Below are 18192 nucleotides of genomic sequence, written 5' to 3' on the forward strand. Positions count from 1 at the left end.
CATCACAACTCTCAGTGTAACCTGTATGGCTGTTGAGCAAGTATGTCTTGCAGTCACTTTCTTTCATCAACAGAGGCTTCATACTAAATGTGACCAGCTGGCATGCAGATAGCAGTGAGCAAAAGTGGGCGTGACAACGAGTTTTAGAGCGTCGCAAAGGCATTTCCATCAGGGCACGCCCTCAATATTATTGACTAGATGAAAATCTGAGAATGTTGGCCCCGGGTGATTGCTGGGAGAAGCATTAAACTCCGGGATAATCGGGGGTGTCGGCAATTATGCAGCTGAGCCACATTAGAGTGATCGAAAAACCTCATGCGGCTCCGGAGCCGCAGGTTGCCGACCCCTGTTGTATAATAATTAGACACATTTACATTAGATACATGAAGTAAATACACTACTTGTAAAATACTAAACCAGGTTTTTTTGATAATTGTGTTTTGGCTAAAATGTGCATGTTTGTGCATCTGTCACGTAACCCAGCATCATGGACCTCTGACCTCACTAATGTTTTCCTGGATGAATAGGACAGTATACTCACCCTAAAACCTTGGGTAAAAATGAAAATGTTCTTTCATTTTTCAATCACTCACAGACCAAGAATGTCATCTTTTAATGAACACATTGCAGACTCTAAATTCCAATTGGTGTAAAAAGTGAGTGTGAATGATTTTCTGGCTACCAATCCCACCCTAAACCAGGTGGGATAGGCTTCAGCCACCTTGTTAGCCTGTTCATATAACTGGAATGATGAGAGAATAAAGAATGACTGACTATCTGTAAACTACAGACCATGATATATAGGTCTTTATTGTCATTGCACAAGTACAACGAAACATTGTTTTCAGCACAAAGTGAAGTGATTTATATTTATATAGCGCTTTTCTCTAGTGACTCAAAGCGCTTTTACATAGTGAAACCCAATATCTAAGTTACATTTTTTTTAAACCAGTGTGGGTGGCACTGGGAGTAGGTGGGTAAAGTGTCTTGCCCAAGGACACAACGGCAGTGGCTAGGATGGCGGAAGCGGGAATCGAACCTGCAACCCTCAAGTTGCTGACACGGCCGCTCTACCAACCGAGCTAAACCCGTTCAAGATTAGACAAAAACAAACAGTGTACAGGGTTACAGAACAGGAACGCTGATGGGTCGCCACAAGGCACCCTGTAAAAGATGGGAAAAAGGTAAACGCTGGGGAAGGATGAGTAAAAAAAATACAATCTAGACTGGGCTCCTAAGGTGGCCCAGTCTAGAGTGGGAAAAAACCTCCATAGCAAAGCACATATACATATTACAACATACCTCTCGAGATACAGAGGGAAGGAAGTTCGGGGTCATGGTGGTAGGCCACAACTCTCAGGCGCTGATCATCCATTCATCACCCCTATGGGATTTGCGTTGAGGGCGTTGGGTTGGGGGGCTGGGGTGTGTATGTGTGGCGTATATTTTTGTGGATGTGTGCGTGTAAGCCCATAGTGTGTCTCTGTTCTGCGGCCTTGATGTATTGTACAGTCGCTAGTCCAAAGTCAACAACAACAGGTGTGTGTACATGAGAGACAAGAAGGGAGTTCTTTGTGTCTTTGCTGCACTGTCCTTCGGGAAAGTCTCGACGCCAGGGAAACTATCCAAATTAGAATGCTTTGTATGCAAGTGAAAATAAAACATTATTTTCACTCTAAATTGTCTATTACTGGTCCTCAAAAATTGCAAGGTAGACAGTGCGATGTGATCCACAGTTCCTCCAATCATTTGTGGCAGCTTTGGGGTACTTTGAAGACTGCCAGCAACTTCCAAATTGTCGACAAACCAGAGCAACGCTTACTCCAATCAGCAGATAACCTGTTGTCGTAATTACGAATAGATAGATATCTTCACGTCCTCGACAGAAAAGGGTCGCCAGGCACGCTGCACTCCTTCTTCTCCAAAGAGTCCGTCGTGTGTCCAGCAACAACCGCATCGTCACGACAGCAAGTTCCCCCAAACCCAAGATCTTGTCAATTTTGTTGAGGGCCAGTTAAATAGTTCCAATGTTTAGATTTGGAGAGCAGTGCAAAAAGAGGCAACAAGAAAGTTAAGACAAGACAAAGACGCAAGCAGGAGAGAAAAGGGAGAGGAAAGGGGAGCGTCCGCCCTCAATGAGTGCTAGAGAGAAAGGGCAGAGAAGACACATGATATATATAAACATAACCACTATACTAGTCATGGTTTAATCAAACATTGTTTCTTTAACTCGTTTAGGCTTCATAATGGTGGGAGTGATTATTGGTTCCAAGAGGATGGGTGTCAATCCTGACAACGTGGCCACACCCATGGCAGCCAGCTTTGGAGATCTCATCACTCTTGCTTTTCTGGCCTGCTTCAGTCGATGGTTCTTCTCCATCATAGGTACGTAAATAAAGTTGATAACCTTGGGTTTTTCTTGCAACTGTTATGCATTTGGCCAAAAATGGGTATACATGTCATTTGTGTGCAACAGAAGCAATGATAGAGTTACTAATACTAAACATACGGTCAGAAAAAATGTACATACATTTTTGAAAAAAACTTTTCCGTTCTCCTAGTTCTCAAAAGCTGTCTTTGTTGCACCAAGACAAAAGCCTGGAAAATTCCACTGTGTACGATGGGAGGAGACTGGAGGGGTTATCTATTGTGATCCAAGACGTGCCCAGGCTTTATCAGGGACCGGTCCAAGCCCGAGAAATCTTTTTCTTTTGTTTTAATATGACCGAAAACAATGGCTGTTAACATCCTTTAGAAACAGCTGTTGTTATGTAAACATGGAATATCCAAATAAAGGAGGAGACGTGAATCGTTTTTCGTTAGAGCGTAACGACACTACAAGGGTACAGATGTACACGTTTCCCCTCACAGAGCCGAATTGAATTCTGTCTCTGTTTGATTCTTTGCTTCTTGTCCTGTTTAATAGCTGTCCTCAGTGTTTGAACCTGACACCTACCATGTACTGTATAGAGCTGTCACTGTTGGCCATAGTAGGAAGGTTCTGCTACCTGTTTGTCATGCAGTAATAAGCCAGCCACAGAACTCATAAGTTCAAATGTGGCAGTAAATGTTTTAAAAGTATTACTCAACCCATTTGTAAACATCAAAGCTCAGTGTTTAAGTCAATTCTGTTTCAAATAGAAAAACTCACGGAAAAAATTGTCTCTTGACAGAGCTGTATTCCTACGTGTTGTACCTCATCGATCTGTTCTTGCTGTGCTTGATCCCCCTGTGGATTGTGGTGTCATCCAAACATCCTGCGAGTCGGATCCTACTCCGTACTGGTTGGGAGCCCATCATAACAGCAATGTTCATCAGCAGGTACCTACTCATCTTGTTTAGCTTGTTAAGTGTGAAGTGAATTATATTTATATAGCGCTTTTTCCTCAAGTGACTCAAAGCGCTTTACATTGTGAAACCCAATGTATAAGTTACAATTAAACCAGCGTGGGTGGCACTGGGAGCAGGCTTGCATATTTACTGTTTATTCATGTGACTTGTCATACACATTGGGCCTGCGCTTCAAAAGGTTTGCATGTGTTAAAAAACAAATAACGCAACCAAAGCTCCATTATGGATTGGGTTGAGTAATACTTTCACAGTATCATGTTAGACCCGCTCGACATCCATTGCTTTCGTCCTCTCCAAGGTTCTCATAGTCATCATTGTCACCGACGTCCCACTGGGTGTGAGTTTTCCTTGCCCTTATGTGGGCCTACCGAGGATGTCGTAGTGGTTTGTGTTGTGGTTTGTGCAGCCCTTTGAGACACTAGTGATTCAGGGCTATATAAGTAAACATTGATTGATTGATTGAAAGCTGATCGACTAAGCTCGGGCTCAAAAGAATTTATCCTTTAAATACCGTATTTTCCGGACCAATGGTCGCACCTGATTATAAGGCGCACTGCCGATGAATGGGTTATGTTTTATCTTTTTTCATATGTGAGGCGCATTAAAGGAGTCATAATTTTTATTTTTTTTCTAAATTTAAAACACTTCCTTGTGGTCTACATAACATGTAATGGTGGTTCTTTGGTGAAAATGTTGCATAGATTGTGTTTTACAGATCATCTTCAAGCCGCTTTCTGACTGTCGCTTCCGGATGTGCAGTTTTGTGGGCGGTCTTATTTACATGGCTCACCTTCAGCAGCATCTTCTACCCGTCATCTTTTGTTTTAGCGGTGTAGCGTGTAAAGACGGGAGTGGAAGAAGTGTTAAAAGATGGAGCTTACTTTTTTAATAACTTTCCGACTTTACTTAAATCAGCAACTGAGCAGCATCTCCTCATCTGGAAATAACAACACCGTGAAAAATCATCCGACCGGAACTCTAATAACTAAAGTTCCTTGGGTGAATAATATCAACTCACTACACCGGTCTGTTTTAGCGCTTTCATGGCGAGTTTATTGACAGATATAAGTAAGAAATTTACCCCACTTTATATTAGAAATAGCAACATCGGTGGATGAATGCCCCTTAACAAGAAGACAGAGTAAAAAAAAGAAGCTTATCGACTATATTGTCCACACGGACTACAAAGGCGGATTCGCACAATTTTCAGGATTTATGCAGATCCCAAATACAGATCAGCAGGTACCAGAAGGTAAGAAACATTGCTTTTGCATAATATTGCAAAACAATAAACCAGATAATGTCTTACCTTATACACACACCATAATAATACTTGTATGTTGAAGCACATCAAGTGGTGCGGCTTCTTAGCCTACCAAAGTCGTACTAAAACATTTTTGGTAGACTTTTAAGCGCCAAGTGTAATGTTCTATACTTTCAAAGTAACATATAAAATGTTGGTGTTGTTTACTTGAGTCATATTGCTATTATAGTGCAGTCTACATCTATCACTTATGTTTTACTGCCATCTACTTGTCACACTTATCATTTCACCATGTACCAAATAAAATTGCTTTGAGGTGGGTAAGCAAAACCAGAATTATTCTGTACATTAGGCGCATTGGGTAATTAGGCGAGTTTTGAGAAAAAATTGGATTTTAAGTGTGCCTTATAGTCCGGAAAATACGGTAAGTAAACTAAATAGCGCAATCCTTTTAGCGTGTTTGTTTTCATGTATGTGCAGAATATATAGTGTCAGGTTCAAACACTGATGACATCTAAAAAGGCAAAGAATCAGAGACAGAATTACATTTGGACTCAGAATCTGAGGAGAGACATGGCCGTTTCACACTCTTCGTACAGTCGGCACCAAGCTCTGCCCTAAAATCGTACTCCTCCTTCTTTATTTGATTCTCCCCCACCCCCCTCCTCCCCACAGCTGCTTCCTCAGGGAAGTGGGTCGTGACCAGCGTAGACGTCGGTTCCTGAACAGTTCAAAGAAAGTTCCATAAAATAGTTCAAAGAGGGTCCCATAAAATAGATCAAAGAAAGAGTTCGTAAAAATACTTCAAAAAGTGCCTGTGGAAGTTGGGCAGATTCTGCCATCTGTCCGCCTGGAAGTCCAGTGAATTTTTACGAGCATTCTTCTTGGAAGGTTTCAGCCTTTTGTCTTCTTGTTGTCAGGTTCCCAATGTAATACAAAGTCTTTATTTGATAATTTACACACATTTTTTCTGACGTATAGTGATTATTAGAACGCCCACAATATCTGGTGGAGATGCAAATGTGATCATTTAGCACTCGCAATAGGCTTTATCAAGACTAAAGCAATTCTGCAGTCGCTGTTCTGTGTCTTTATTTGACAAGTTTTGAAATGTGTGTGTTATGCACAAATGGCAGTGAGAAAGAGGCGATCATGTTGCAAGGACAAACAATGGAGAGAGAATCCTCCATCTTGTGTGTGTGTGTGTGTGTGTGTGTGTGTGTGTGTGTGTGTGTGTGTGTGTGTGTGTGTGTGTGTGTGTGTGTGTGTGTGTGTCTCAACATATATGGACTGTCAAAAATGAAAAGTTATAGACATAATGTCGATTCATAAATATCCTATTATAATATCGTACTGTAGCTGCTGGATGATTTATGAGGCGGATTAAAACAAATTCTGTTGATGCATTTCGGATCCAGGAAAGCAAGGTCGAGCAGATTTAGGGTTGCACAGAGAAATCTATTGAGTGACATGATGCTCCTCCGCAGGAACAAAAGCAGCATTCTTAAAAACTCCTTTGTTTCCCGTGCCATCAAACTGTATCAGCACTCGTTAGGAAGGAGGAGGAGGACAGGAGATAGAAGGACGATGGCGAGGAGCACAGGGACAATGCGCAATTATATCACTTTCTGCTTTGATTACTATCATTGTTCTTACACAGACATGTTTTTGTTTATACTTAATTACGCTCTTTTTTTTGTCAACCTGTTAACGCTCGTGTGTTGTTTTGCTATTATTTGTCACTGTCCTGCATACTGTATGTCAGGTTTGAACATCGAAGACATCTATTAAAACAGACAAGAAGCAAGGAAATAAACAGAGACAGGATTCAATTTTTCTCAATTTGAGGAGAGACGCGTACTGTACTGTACTCTCTTTAGATTCTTCCACCATGCTCTGGTCTAAGCCACCTCTTATTTGGACTTTCTCTGTTTACATAACAACAGTTGTTTCTAAAGGAATGGGGGGTATGTAAACAGCCATTGTTTTTGGTCACATTAACACAAAAGAAAAAGATGCCTCGGGGTTGGGCTGGTCCTGGATCGATCTTGGGCAGGTCTTGAATTACTATAGATAACTCCTTCCATCGTACACAATGCAATTTTACAAGCCTTTGGTTTGGTAAAACAAAGACAGCCTCTGGCTGCTCGCCGGAGGTTTCAAAAAACGGAAACTTTTGTGATGACATATATAAAATTACTCTGACACTGTAAATGACAGGGCTTGGCAACCAAACACATTGAAAGACCCATTTTAGACCAAAAATACAAAAATAGAAATCTGTCTGAAGCCGCAAGAAATGAAATGCCGTATATAATAAGTCTTATAATGAAGGCAACACATGATGTAAGTGTTTATAGTAGCTCTAATAGCCTACTATCAAAGTGACTTTGTCGCAGGCCGAAGCAAATCTTCGTTGACAGAAATGTTGAAATGTGATATTTATTCCACACATTTTTACAACATTAGAAACCATTAGTAAATCAGAGGCTACTCAGAAGGTGAGGTAACTCCTGGAAATCACTGGCTTTTAATGACCAAAGGTATAGAGGTACGTGTCCAACTTAAAGGAAACGGCAGGCTGTCTTCTTTTAATAGATTTATTACCATCTTAGGCAAGCTAGGTAATGTTTGCTGTGGTCTGGAACAACATAGCACACAAACAACTATCTGAAATGTAGCCAATGTTAAATACAGATATTGTGTCATGAGACATGAAAAACTAAAATATATGCAAAGAGGATAAATGTAAAGCATATTAAATGAGCTAAAATATACCTACAAATGAGGCATAGTAATGCAATATGTACATTCGGCTAGTCTAACTAGCATGTTAGCCTTGATTAGCTTGCTGTCATTCACTGAGCAAATATGCCTAATTAGCACTCCAACAAGTCAACAACATCAACAAAAGCGCACCTTTGTGCATTCACGCACAGCATGAAAGTTTTGGTGGACAAAATGAGACAAAGGAGTGGAAGATTTTGCATGTAAACACACTGTTTCGTCACAGTCCACACACACTATGGTGAGTTCAAGAACCGGCAAAATTAGTAGGACAAAACAATGCTCGCCAAATAAAGTACTCTCATCAGTAAATCATTCACACAAACATATTAAACAGTGGGCTTTCTAACAATTGGGAAGGTTTGTGTCATTCTGAAACAAAACAAATATTTTCCCGCCATCTTTTTCCATTTTCTATCCTTTTTTCAAAAAAATAAAAAATGCCCCAGGGAGCCACATGTGGCACTAAAGAGAGTCATGGGTTGCTGAACCCTGGTATATGATGTTGCTGCTCGTGGAAGCTTGACTTCCCTGAGGGTATACACTCCTATCTATCGGAATTAGATTGGAAACAAGCCACAAAGTCAGGGAAATTGCAGTGATGCAGCACAAATGAAGTGATGGACCAAGTTGTAGCACATGTGGGCTAGCACGGGCCCAGCATGAACGTCTGAGTGTGAGTTTGCTTACTTCAGGGCTATTTGGATTTGATTTAATCACTTGGAACACATCTGCACTCTTAAGCCTCGCCTTCACACTATGGAAAATAATTATTGCGGGTGTTTTTTTTTTTACAGTATTGGTGGACTTATTTTGGACAAGACGATGTCAGATCCAAACATGGCAGGAATAATACTTTATGCTCCAGTCATCAATGGTGAGTTGTATTTTCCCTTCCGTCTAACAGTGATTTGGTCGTAAATCAAAGTACTTGATTTGTTGTAACAGTAACCTGATAATATGAACTTAAAGGGCCCCTCTAATGCTGATAACATTGGCACTTATTTCATGGTTCTGGACCTAAAGATGATGCCTATCTGTGTTTTAATTAATTCATATTATGTTCTACATATGGTGAATGTTTATATTCAAATTGGAGAAAGCCAACCACCAGGTTTAAGTAAAAAATGGTTGAGCCCATAATAAATTAAGGAGCCTTAGTTGGAGGTGGTTCGGGCATCTGGTCAGGATGCCACCCGAACGCCTCCCTAGGGATGTGTTTAGGGCACGTCCAGCTGGTAGGAGGCCACGGGGAAGACCCAGGACACGTTGGAAAGACTATGTCTCCCGGCTGGCCTGGGAACGCCTCGGGATCCCCCGGGAAGAGCTAGACGAAGTGGCTGGAGATAGGGAAGTCTGGGCTTCCCTGCTTAGGCTGCTGCCCCCGCGACCCGACCTCGGATAAGCGGAAGATGGATGGATGGATGGATGGATGGATGGATAGTTGGACATTTGAATAAGGACTGGGTTAACTCTCACGAGAAAAAGCAATACATTCAGACTTCTGAATCCAAAAGTGACAGCCTTATCTTTGAGGAGAGACTCCATGTCTATCTTCAAGATTTAAGGTACAACTTACAGAGGTTGTTTTCCGGTCACTTACACATAAACATCTCCTTACATGGTCAGGTTGTGCTGTCCTGACTTAATACACACCCAGACACAGAAAGGAAGAATATAGAAACTGATGGTTTGGCTTCCCCAGGTAAAAAGTTCCTCATTTTTTGACCTAATCTCCTCCAGGAACTGCAGTCCTGTATAATGACGCACGCTTGTAATAAATAAACGTTTGGTTCAGTAAAGCGTCTCCTACATCTCTCTTGATCCAGCCACACTGCTGTGTTGCGCTTATGTCACAAGACCAGAAACACACTTAAATTTGGAACGGCCACTTTTAGCCCTAAAATTGGGGCGGGCCGGCATCAGCCAGCTGACGTTACCGACAGAAGACTGGAAGAAATTTCAAATTGCGTAGAATGAGTTTTGGTAGCATCTTTATCCCAAAACACTTTGATCTTGCTCAGAATTTAAGGAATTGGAAAATATGTCTGCCAGATGCATTGTTGCAGGTTGTAACAATACAACTAAAGAAGGGATCAGCTTGCATACATTTCTAAAAGATAGGAATATGAGGAAAGTTTGGACCTCTCCAGTCAAAGTGGCTCACGTAAAATGGGACAAACCAAGCGAGAGTCCAAGATGTTTTCATCAGGGGTCTTGAGGAAATGCTAAAAGAGCATCATGAAACACAGGCTGTTTTGATCTTAATGTTAACCATATATGAGTTGAAGTAGTCATGGACCAGAGCGACAAACCATGCGATGAAGTGATCAAAATAATAGTTTTACATGCCTTTAGACCAGGGGTAGGGAACCTATGGCTCTAGAGCCAGATGTGGCTCTTTTGATGACTGCATCTGGCTCTCAGATTAATCTTAGCTGACATGCTTAACACAATAAGAAATTACTATTTCCACTGGTAATCGGAGTTAAAAATAATGTTCAAAATACAAAACATTTTCCTGCATTTTAATCCATCCATTCGTTTTCTAACGCATCTGTTCAAGAAGGTGCATCAATGGTAAGAAGTATTCTATTTATTATTGGTTAGCTTCAGAATAAAAATATTATTAAAAAGAATATGAGAGTTATTGTACTCAAAAAATGTTGACGTTACTTAAAAATGCACGCATTTAGTTGTTTTCAGTGTTAAAAAAAATAATATAATGCTCTCATGGAAATACATTTTAAAATATTTGGCTTTCATGGCTCTCTCAGCCAAAAAGGTTCCCGTCCCCTGCTTTAGACAATGTCTATGCCTGGAAATGGACTCCAGTTCTGTCACACCAAGAGTAGGTGCCATATCGAGTCTTGCAATGAAAAGAGGGCGTTCCAAGTACAGTTCGTTATCTACCGATTACCCAAAAACTAATTGATTTAATGGGAAATAACTCCCAAAATCCTTTTTAGTTGCAAAATGTACATGAAAAAAACTTGTTAGGGAAGTTCCAGTATTCTGGACGCTATGGGTGCGTGTGTGTTTGCGTGTGGTCGTCTGTCTCTATACATCACAGAGTTTGATACCCTTATCCTGGATCACTAAATAAGGTTAGATTAGATTAGATTAGATAGAATTTTATTTATTCCATCAGGAGAGTTCCTTCAGGAAAATTGAAATTTTCAGCACAATCCCATTCAAGATCAGACAAACATTACAGGGAGACAGAACAGGAAGATAGAAGATTAAAAATAGAAGATTAAAATAAAATAAAAAAGATCAGTCTTAGCCTGGGACCTGGAGAGGGGGTGCAGATTGAGGCCAATGGAAAAAAACAACAACTCATAGCCACAGAACACGCCATGATTGTTTTCATGTGTTATTATATTTTCTTGCCTTTTGGTCCGGGACCCTTTGGGACTGTGTGACAAGGGGTGGCACTTTCGTGACCTCTGTGGTGCTTTTTTTTGTGGACTTCTGGATCTGCCTCCTGGGAGCCTTTTGGCCATGGAGACCAGCTGCTGGGTCTCTGCCACACCGGAGTCGGTTTGGTACTACAGTATCTGTAATTAATTTGCATCAGGGGTCTCAAACTCAATTTACCTGGAGGCCGCTGAAGGCAGAGTCTGGGTGAGGCTGGGCCGCATCAGGTATTCCACAAGAAAAGCTTTGTTAAAAATTTTTTTTAACTCTGCTCAAATGTTTTTATTTTAGTTTTTTTTCAACGCAAACAAAGATGGAAAAATAAATTACAAATTAAAGGCCTACTGAAACCCACTACTACCGACCACTTAGTCTGATTTTTTTATATATCAATGATGAAATCTTAACATTGTAACACATGCCAATACGGCCTTTTTAGTTTACTGAATTGCGATTTTAAATTTAACATCGTGGTATGATGTTGCGTATGATGACGCGTGCGTTTGACGTCTCGGGTTGTAGCGGACATTTTTCTCCAGCCCGATCCAAGTTATAAGTAGTCTGCTTTAATCGCATAATTACACAGTTTTCTGGACATCTGTGTTGCTGAATCTTTTGCAATTTTTTCAATTGATAATGGAGACGTCAAAGTAGAAAGATGGAGGTGGGAAGCGGAGTATTGCGGCTGCCTTTAACCACAAAAACACAGCCGGTGTTTCCTTGTTTAAAATTCCCGAAGGTGAAGCTTTACTATGGAACAGAGCGGGCAAGCGAACATGGTTCCCGACCACGTGTCAACCGGCAGGTTTCGGTGAGAAAATTGTGGTAATAAGTCGGCTCTTACCGTAAGTATGAGCGGAGCTTGTGTCCTCTTGCAGCTGCTGCAGACTATTACCTCCTCCCACCGGAGACACTGGCGGTCACCACACCCGTGGCCACACCCCTCTGACTTTCAGGTACCGTATAATCTCACTAAAACACTAGTAACACAATAAGAAGATAAGGGATATTCCAGAATTCTCCTAGTAAATGTGTCTAATAACATCTAAATCGCTCCCACTGTCCTCGCCTTATTTATTTATTTTTATTTTTATTTTTTTTTTTTCTAGTCCTTCACTCTCACTATCCTCATCCACAAATCTTTCATCCTCGCTCAAATTAATGGGGAAATTGTCGCTTTCTCGGCCCGAATCGCTCTAGCTGCTGGTGGCAATGATTTTTAAACAAAGTGAGGATGTGAGGAGCTCTACAACCAGTGACGTCACTCGCACATCGCCTGCTACTTCCGGTACACGCAAGGCTTTTTTATTAGCGATTAAAAGTTGCGAACTTTATCGTCGATGTTCTCTACTAAATCCTTTCAGCAAAAATATGGCAATATCGCGAAATGATCAAGTATGACACATAGAATGGACCTGCTATCCCCGTTTAAATAAGAACATCTAATTTCAGTAGGCCTTTGAGTAATAACAATACATTTATAAATTACATATATATTTTTAAATCCAGTTGGTGTCACTGTCGTGTTTAGTAGCTTCCCCATGACACAGTGGAGTTTTAGGAGCCTTCTTTTTGTAGGTTCAAAGACAACTTTTGGTCTTCTCGCTGGGAACTCATTTCAACACAAAGTTTTTGTGATAACTTAGAAACAGTTAGTCTAACACCAAGCAATCCAGGGAATATAATTGCACACAAATCTAAAATTATTTATGTCACTCAATATTTCCTACTGAACAACCCCACACCCTTTATTTTACCCCACAAACATGTTTCAGATGACCCCTCAACCTCCTTTTCTTCTTCTCCTTACCACAGGGATTGGAGGCAACCTCGTCTCCATACAATCCAGCCGCATTTCCACCAACTTGCATTTGAGTTTCTCACTTCGGGAGGTTCCTGAAGATCGTAGGAGTTGCTACAACCCTTGCAGCACCTTTTTTGGGTCAGGTAAAAAGTCAAAAGGGGGTGGATGTAGCATCATCTCCTGACCTAACATATTATATATACTGTTACGTGTGAACAGTCTTCCTCTCAGGGAATATAACACACTGGTCAATCACAAATTCTTTTAGATGACATATATGTTGAGTATATATGAGTAAGAAGGACCAACAAGACAGAATAGTACTTGGCCAATTTTTACTAAAGCTTTTGGAGACCAGCCCTTACAAAGCGACAATAGCAGTAGCAAGAAGAGGCCTAAGTTCAAACAAAAAAAGACTCAGCTTATTTAGAGCGAAAACAGCCCCTCCCGCCCAGAAAGAAATACAGCTGTTGTTCCAATCAGATAAGGGAGTATATTATATCCCTACTTGGACAGTACAGCGTATTTAAGGTGGAACAAAGCGATTAGATTAGATTAGATTTATTTTATTTATTCCTTCAGGAGAGTTCCTTCTGGAAAATTAAAATTTTCAGCACAATGCCATTCAAAATCAGACAAACATTACAGGGAGACCGAACAGGATCGCTGACGGGTCTGCCGGCTTCCAGCGCCCCTTACAAAAAAGGTGAGATACAGGTAAACAAAAAATAGAAGATAAAAATAAAATAAAAAAATCTGTCTAAGCTTGGGCCCTGAAAAGGGGGTCCAGACTGAGGCCAAGGGAAAAAAAACAACAACTCATAGCCATAGTACACATCCCTCTCACATGTGTGTAAGAACCGCTTGACATCCATTGCTTTCGGTCCCCTAGAGGGGGGGGGTTGCCCACATTTGAGGTCCTCTCCAAGGTTCTCATAGTCATCATTGTCACTGGCGTCCCACTGGGTGTGAGTTCTCCTTGCCCACTGGGTGTGACTTTTCCTTGCCCTTATGTGGGTTCTACCGAGGGTGTCGTAGTCATAGTGGTTTGTACAGTCCTTTGAGACATTTGTGATTTAGGGCTATATAAATAAACATTGATTGATGATAAGAGGGAAACATCAAACATCAAAAAACACAAAGGACATCAAAGACATTAAAGCAGCGGATACAACCAGCCACTTCTACATACAGCCATGAAAAAAAAGTAAAAGAAATATATACACTGTGGTGGCCTCTGTGGTGTTCTACGCCATCGTCCGCTGGGGTGGAGGGAGCATGGCCAGAGACAGGAGCAGACCCAACAAAGCAACCAAGAGAGCCGACTCCACTCTCGGCCGCTAACCAACTCTCGGCCAGTGTCCAGTCCGCATGGATGAGCGAATATACATCCAAGGAGACTGAGGTGTCTGACACCTGCTCACCCAGCCAAGAAACCGCTAAGCCTCTCCGTCCCGGCGCACAGTGCGAGCTCCGCAGCACTGTCCCCTCATCCGCATCTCCTCCAGTCCCTCCAAACCGACTCCGGTGTGGCAGAGACCCAGCAGCTGGTCTCCATGGCCAAAAGGCTTCCGGGAGGCAGATCCAGAAGTCCACAAAAAAAGCACCGCAGAGGTCACAAAAGTGCCACCCCTTGTCACACAGACCAAAAGGCGAAAAAATATAACACATGAAAACAAGAGAGAAACACAAAAGGATGACACAAGAGCACAGAGCTCCTGCCAAGAGCAGCCACTAGACCAGCGCCATCTTGGGAAAAAAAAAAATAATAATAATAATTACTAACGGACATAAGATAAAACACCCAAAGTGTTCACATGAGAAAATATTAGCTGCTTTAAACATGACTATGGATTAAGAAAGTGGATTAAAAATATATGCATTCTCCACATTCTGATCTTCTTTGTATTCGCAGGTCCAAATCGCAAATCTGCAAAGGTTCTTCTTCTCATGGTCCTTCCTGGTCAGTTGGTTTTCTTGTACGCAATTCACCTGATAAAAGGAGCCCACACAATGCCCAGCCCTCTTTTCACAGTTGCCTTTTTGTCAGCTTCGCTCATTCAGGTACAGTAAGTCAGACATACTGTATGTGCACGCTTACTCTTGTTTTTTTCTTCCCCCTTTATTGATAGTTCCCTGTTTCTGTCACCCAGGTCCTCTCCTTGCTGTGTATCGCTGACTGCATGGTACACTCCTTATGGAGGAGGGGTAAAGACCCTGACAGTTACTCTATACCCTATCTCACTGCTATTGGTGATCTATTAGGGACTGCTCTCCTTTCCCTTGCCTTCTTATTACTTTGGTGCACTGGATATAGTGTATGAGTTCAGAGGAATATGTACAAATGTGTGTGTGTGTTCACGTTTGTGTGCACGCGCCTATGTGTGTTTGCGATCCCGAATGTGAGACAATGAGAAAACACCAGAGGTGGGTAGAGTAGCCAGAAATTGTACTCAAGTAAGAGTACTGTTACTTTCGAGATGTATTACTCAAGTAAAAGTAAGGAGTAGTCACCCAAATATTTACTTGAGTAAAAGTAAAAAGTATGTTGTGATAAAAACTACTCAAGTACTGAGTAACTGATGTTCGTTTAAAGATTACGGCAACAAATAATGCACAAAAACATAAAAATAGCAAAGAGCAAATTCAGAGCCAGGAATATCTCTTAAGCAACTAAAACAATAATATATATTAAATAATAATACATTACAATAAAAAATAAAGGCAAATTGAGCCACAATAACTTAACAGCACCATAGGCTTAGTAGGCATTCATTGATTCATTGATTAGTAGATTGCACAGTACAGTACATATTCTGTACAATTGATCACTAAATGGTAACACCCCAATAAGTTTTTCAAAGTTAATCAATTACTTAATAAATAACCAAGTCGAGGTGATCTACCTCATATATACATATACATACACACACACACATATATATATATACATACACATACATTTAGATATACAGTATATAATTTATATTTATTTATTTTGCCGTTTTTGTTGACATGTTAAAGGTGTTTTAATGAATATACGTGCATGTTTAACATATAGATTCCTATCTTTCATGAAGACAAGAATATAAGTTGGTGTATTACCTGATTCTGATGACTTGCATTGATTGGAATCAGACAGTATAGTGTTGATAATGTCCACGTTTTCAATTAGAGGAGAAAAAAAGTTCCTCCTTCCTGTCTAATACCACATGAAAGTCGTTGGTTTTTGGCATCTTATTTGTCCAGCTTCCATAATCGTTTTTATACACTTTACAAGAAATACATTGGCGGCAAACTCCATAGCTTGCTAGCTTGTTTGCCCTGGCTTTCGGAGACTCTTATTTAGTTAGCGCAGGCGCGATGGAGCGGCACTTTTATTGTGAGGACAGGAACCGTGCGATCAGTCTTTCGGCTTTTGACAGGAAGTACAGTTGAAATAAAAAATGTATTTTTTCCTTTACACTTTTGATTGATTGATTGAAAATTTTATTAGTAGATTGCACAGTACAGTACATATTCCGTACAATTGACCACTAAAAGGTAACACCCGAATAAGTTTTTCAACTTGTTTAAGTCGGGTTCCACGTGTGACGGTCATGTGACCGCCTGGCTCTGTTTAATTGGTCCAACGTCACCAGTGACTGCATGTGATTGGTGAAACGCAGGCATGCGTAAATCCTACTTTGAAAGTCTGTGACAAAGCAAAACAAACATTAACAGATCGATAAAAACCAGTAGCGAGTAGCAAGCTGAATGTAGATAAATGGAATGGAGTACAAGTAGCGTTTCTTCTCTATAAATATACTCAAGTAAAAGTAAAAGTGTTTTGCATTAAAACTACTCTTTGAAGTACAATTTATCCCAAACGTTACCCAAGTAGATGTAACGGAGTAAATGTAGCGTGTTACTACCCACCTCTGGAAAACACAATCAATAAAGTATTGTATAGATACATTTGATCGATTAAATAAAAAGACACACCCATCTAGAATATGCAATTTTGTAAGAAATTCCATGTGAATGCTGAAAAGCTGAAGCTGAACGGAAATGCTGACAGGCAACGTCCCGGCCAGATTGCGTTGATGAACAAAATATGCGACTCTAAGGTGCTGCTACAGCATACAGTCTGAAAGATTTTGACAGAGAAATAATAGAGGGTTCGTTTTACGAAGCCTTGCTGCAGAAAGTTACAGAGACCAAGGACAAGCTCTATCATGTGGGGGGAAATTGTTGGATTAATTGTAAATAAGTTATGTCATATTTATTCAAATATGTTTGCTTATGTAGTTTGTTAGACAAGCTGAAGAGAAACGAAACTTGGCGTTAGATTGAAGTCAGGTTGACCTGCCAACAGCAAAGAGGAGTGGGCAAACGAGACAGAGCAACACAGGAAGTTACTGTATCTTTTTTATTTGCATGTGTTATGTTTTCAACACAGGTGTTATGTTTCTATCACAGCTGTAAATCCAGCTGTAAATGTCCCTCCTCCCTTAGTACAGCTGTGTGTGTGTGTGTGTGTGTGTGTGTTTGTGCGCGCGTGCATGCGTGTGTGCGTGTAATGCAGGGCCTCCCGAATGTATTAAAAGGCGAGGGGAGTGGGATAAAGGTTTCAGAGTTAGTTGGAGCCCATAAATGAGAACACAGCATGTTTGCAGCGTGCTGTGTTTTCGTTCCTAGTTCCTGTTATGGCTGGGCGAAAATGAGGACTCAGGTGCAAAAGCGTGACAATTGACTCAGACTTTATTTAATTAGTTTTCTTTGCTATCTCTAGGACAGAGTGATCAAAACAAAGTGACTACAAAATCTGTGATATATTTGAGGAACAAAGGAAATGTATACCTACCATGAATTGATTAACGTGGACCCCGACTTAATAAGTTGAAAAACTTATTCGGGTGTTACCTTTTAGTGGTCAATTGTACGGAATATGTACTGAACTGTGCAATCTACTAATACAAGTATCAATCAATCAATCAAATTAAAGGGTACAAGGCAAAAGACAGAAAATCACTCCATAAGGAGGAAAAAGCCAATAGCAAAAATTCTATACGAGTCTAATAGCAAAAACCAACAATGTACAATTATCTACAAAAAGGAAAATCAATCATGCAAAGGAGTCGAGAAGCCAGCGAACTAAAAGCGCTCCAGAAGGAGGAAAAAGGAAGACAAGGCACTGTGAAATAGATACAAAAGACTAGCACGAAAAACTTTAGCAACAGAAAATCATTCTCTCAGAGGAAACAAAGAAATCAATAAATAAAGCGAGAGAATACTTATCAAACTTGGTACAAGGCCATAGTTGCCAACCTTGAGACCTCCGATTTCGGGAGGTGGGGAGTGGGGCGGAGGGGTGGTTGGGGTCGCGGTTAAGAGGGGTGGCGTATAATTCACCAATTCGAGTATTTCATATATATTTCATATATATATATATATATATATATATATATATATATATATATATATATATATATGTATATGTATATGTATGAAATACTTGACTTTAAGTGAATTATAGCTATATATATTTGTTGTATTATATATATAAATAAAATAAATACTTGAA

General features: G+C 40.5%; 1 protein-coding gene across 6 annotated transcripts in view; it reads left to right on the forward strand.

The window, feature by feature from the left end:
- slc41a2a (solute carrier family 41 member 2a) overlaps positions 1 to 17967 on the forward strand; it is a 43205-nt gene extending 25238 nt beyond the window's left edge. For all 6 annotated transcript variants that reach the window (XM_061917809.1, XM_061917811.1, XM_061917806.1 and 3 more), the window contains 6 exons: positions 2239 to 2385; positions 3174 to 3321; positions 8200 to 8279; positions 12638 to 12769; positions 14542 to 14690; positions 14780 to 17967. In XM_061917809.1, the coding sequence (XP_061773793.1) occupies positions 2239 to 2385; positions 3174 to 3321; positions 8200 to 8279; positions 12638 to 12769; positions 14542 to 14690; positions 14780 to 14950 (827 nt within the window). In that variant the 3' untranslated portion in view covers positions 14951 to 17967. The remainder of the gene's footprint in view (positions 1 to 2238; positions 2386 to 3173; positions 3322 to 8199; positions 8280 to 12637; positions 12770 to 14541; positions 14691 to 14779) is intronic.
- Positions 17968 to 18192: the final 225 nt, after the last annotated feature.

Source organism: Nerophis ophidion, linkage group LG12 (assembly GCF_033978795.1).
Source record: "Nerophis ophidion isolate RoL-2023_Sa linkage group LG12, RoL_Noph_v1.0, whole genome shotgun sequence".
NCBI classification, from domain to species: domain Eukaryota; kingdom Metazoa; phylum Chordata; class Actinopteri; order Syngnathiformes; family Syngnathidae; genus Nerophis; species Nerophis ophidion.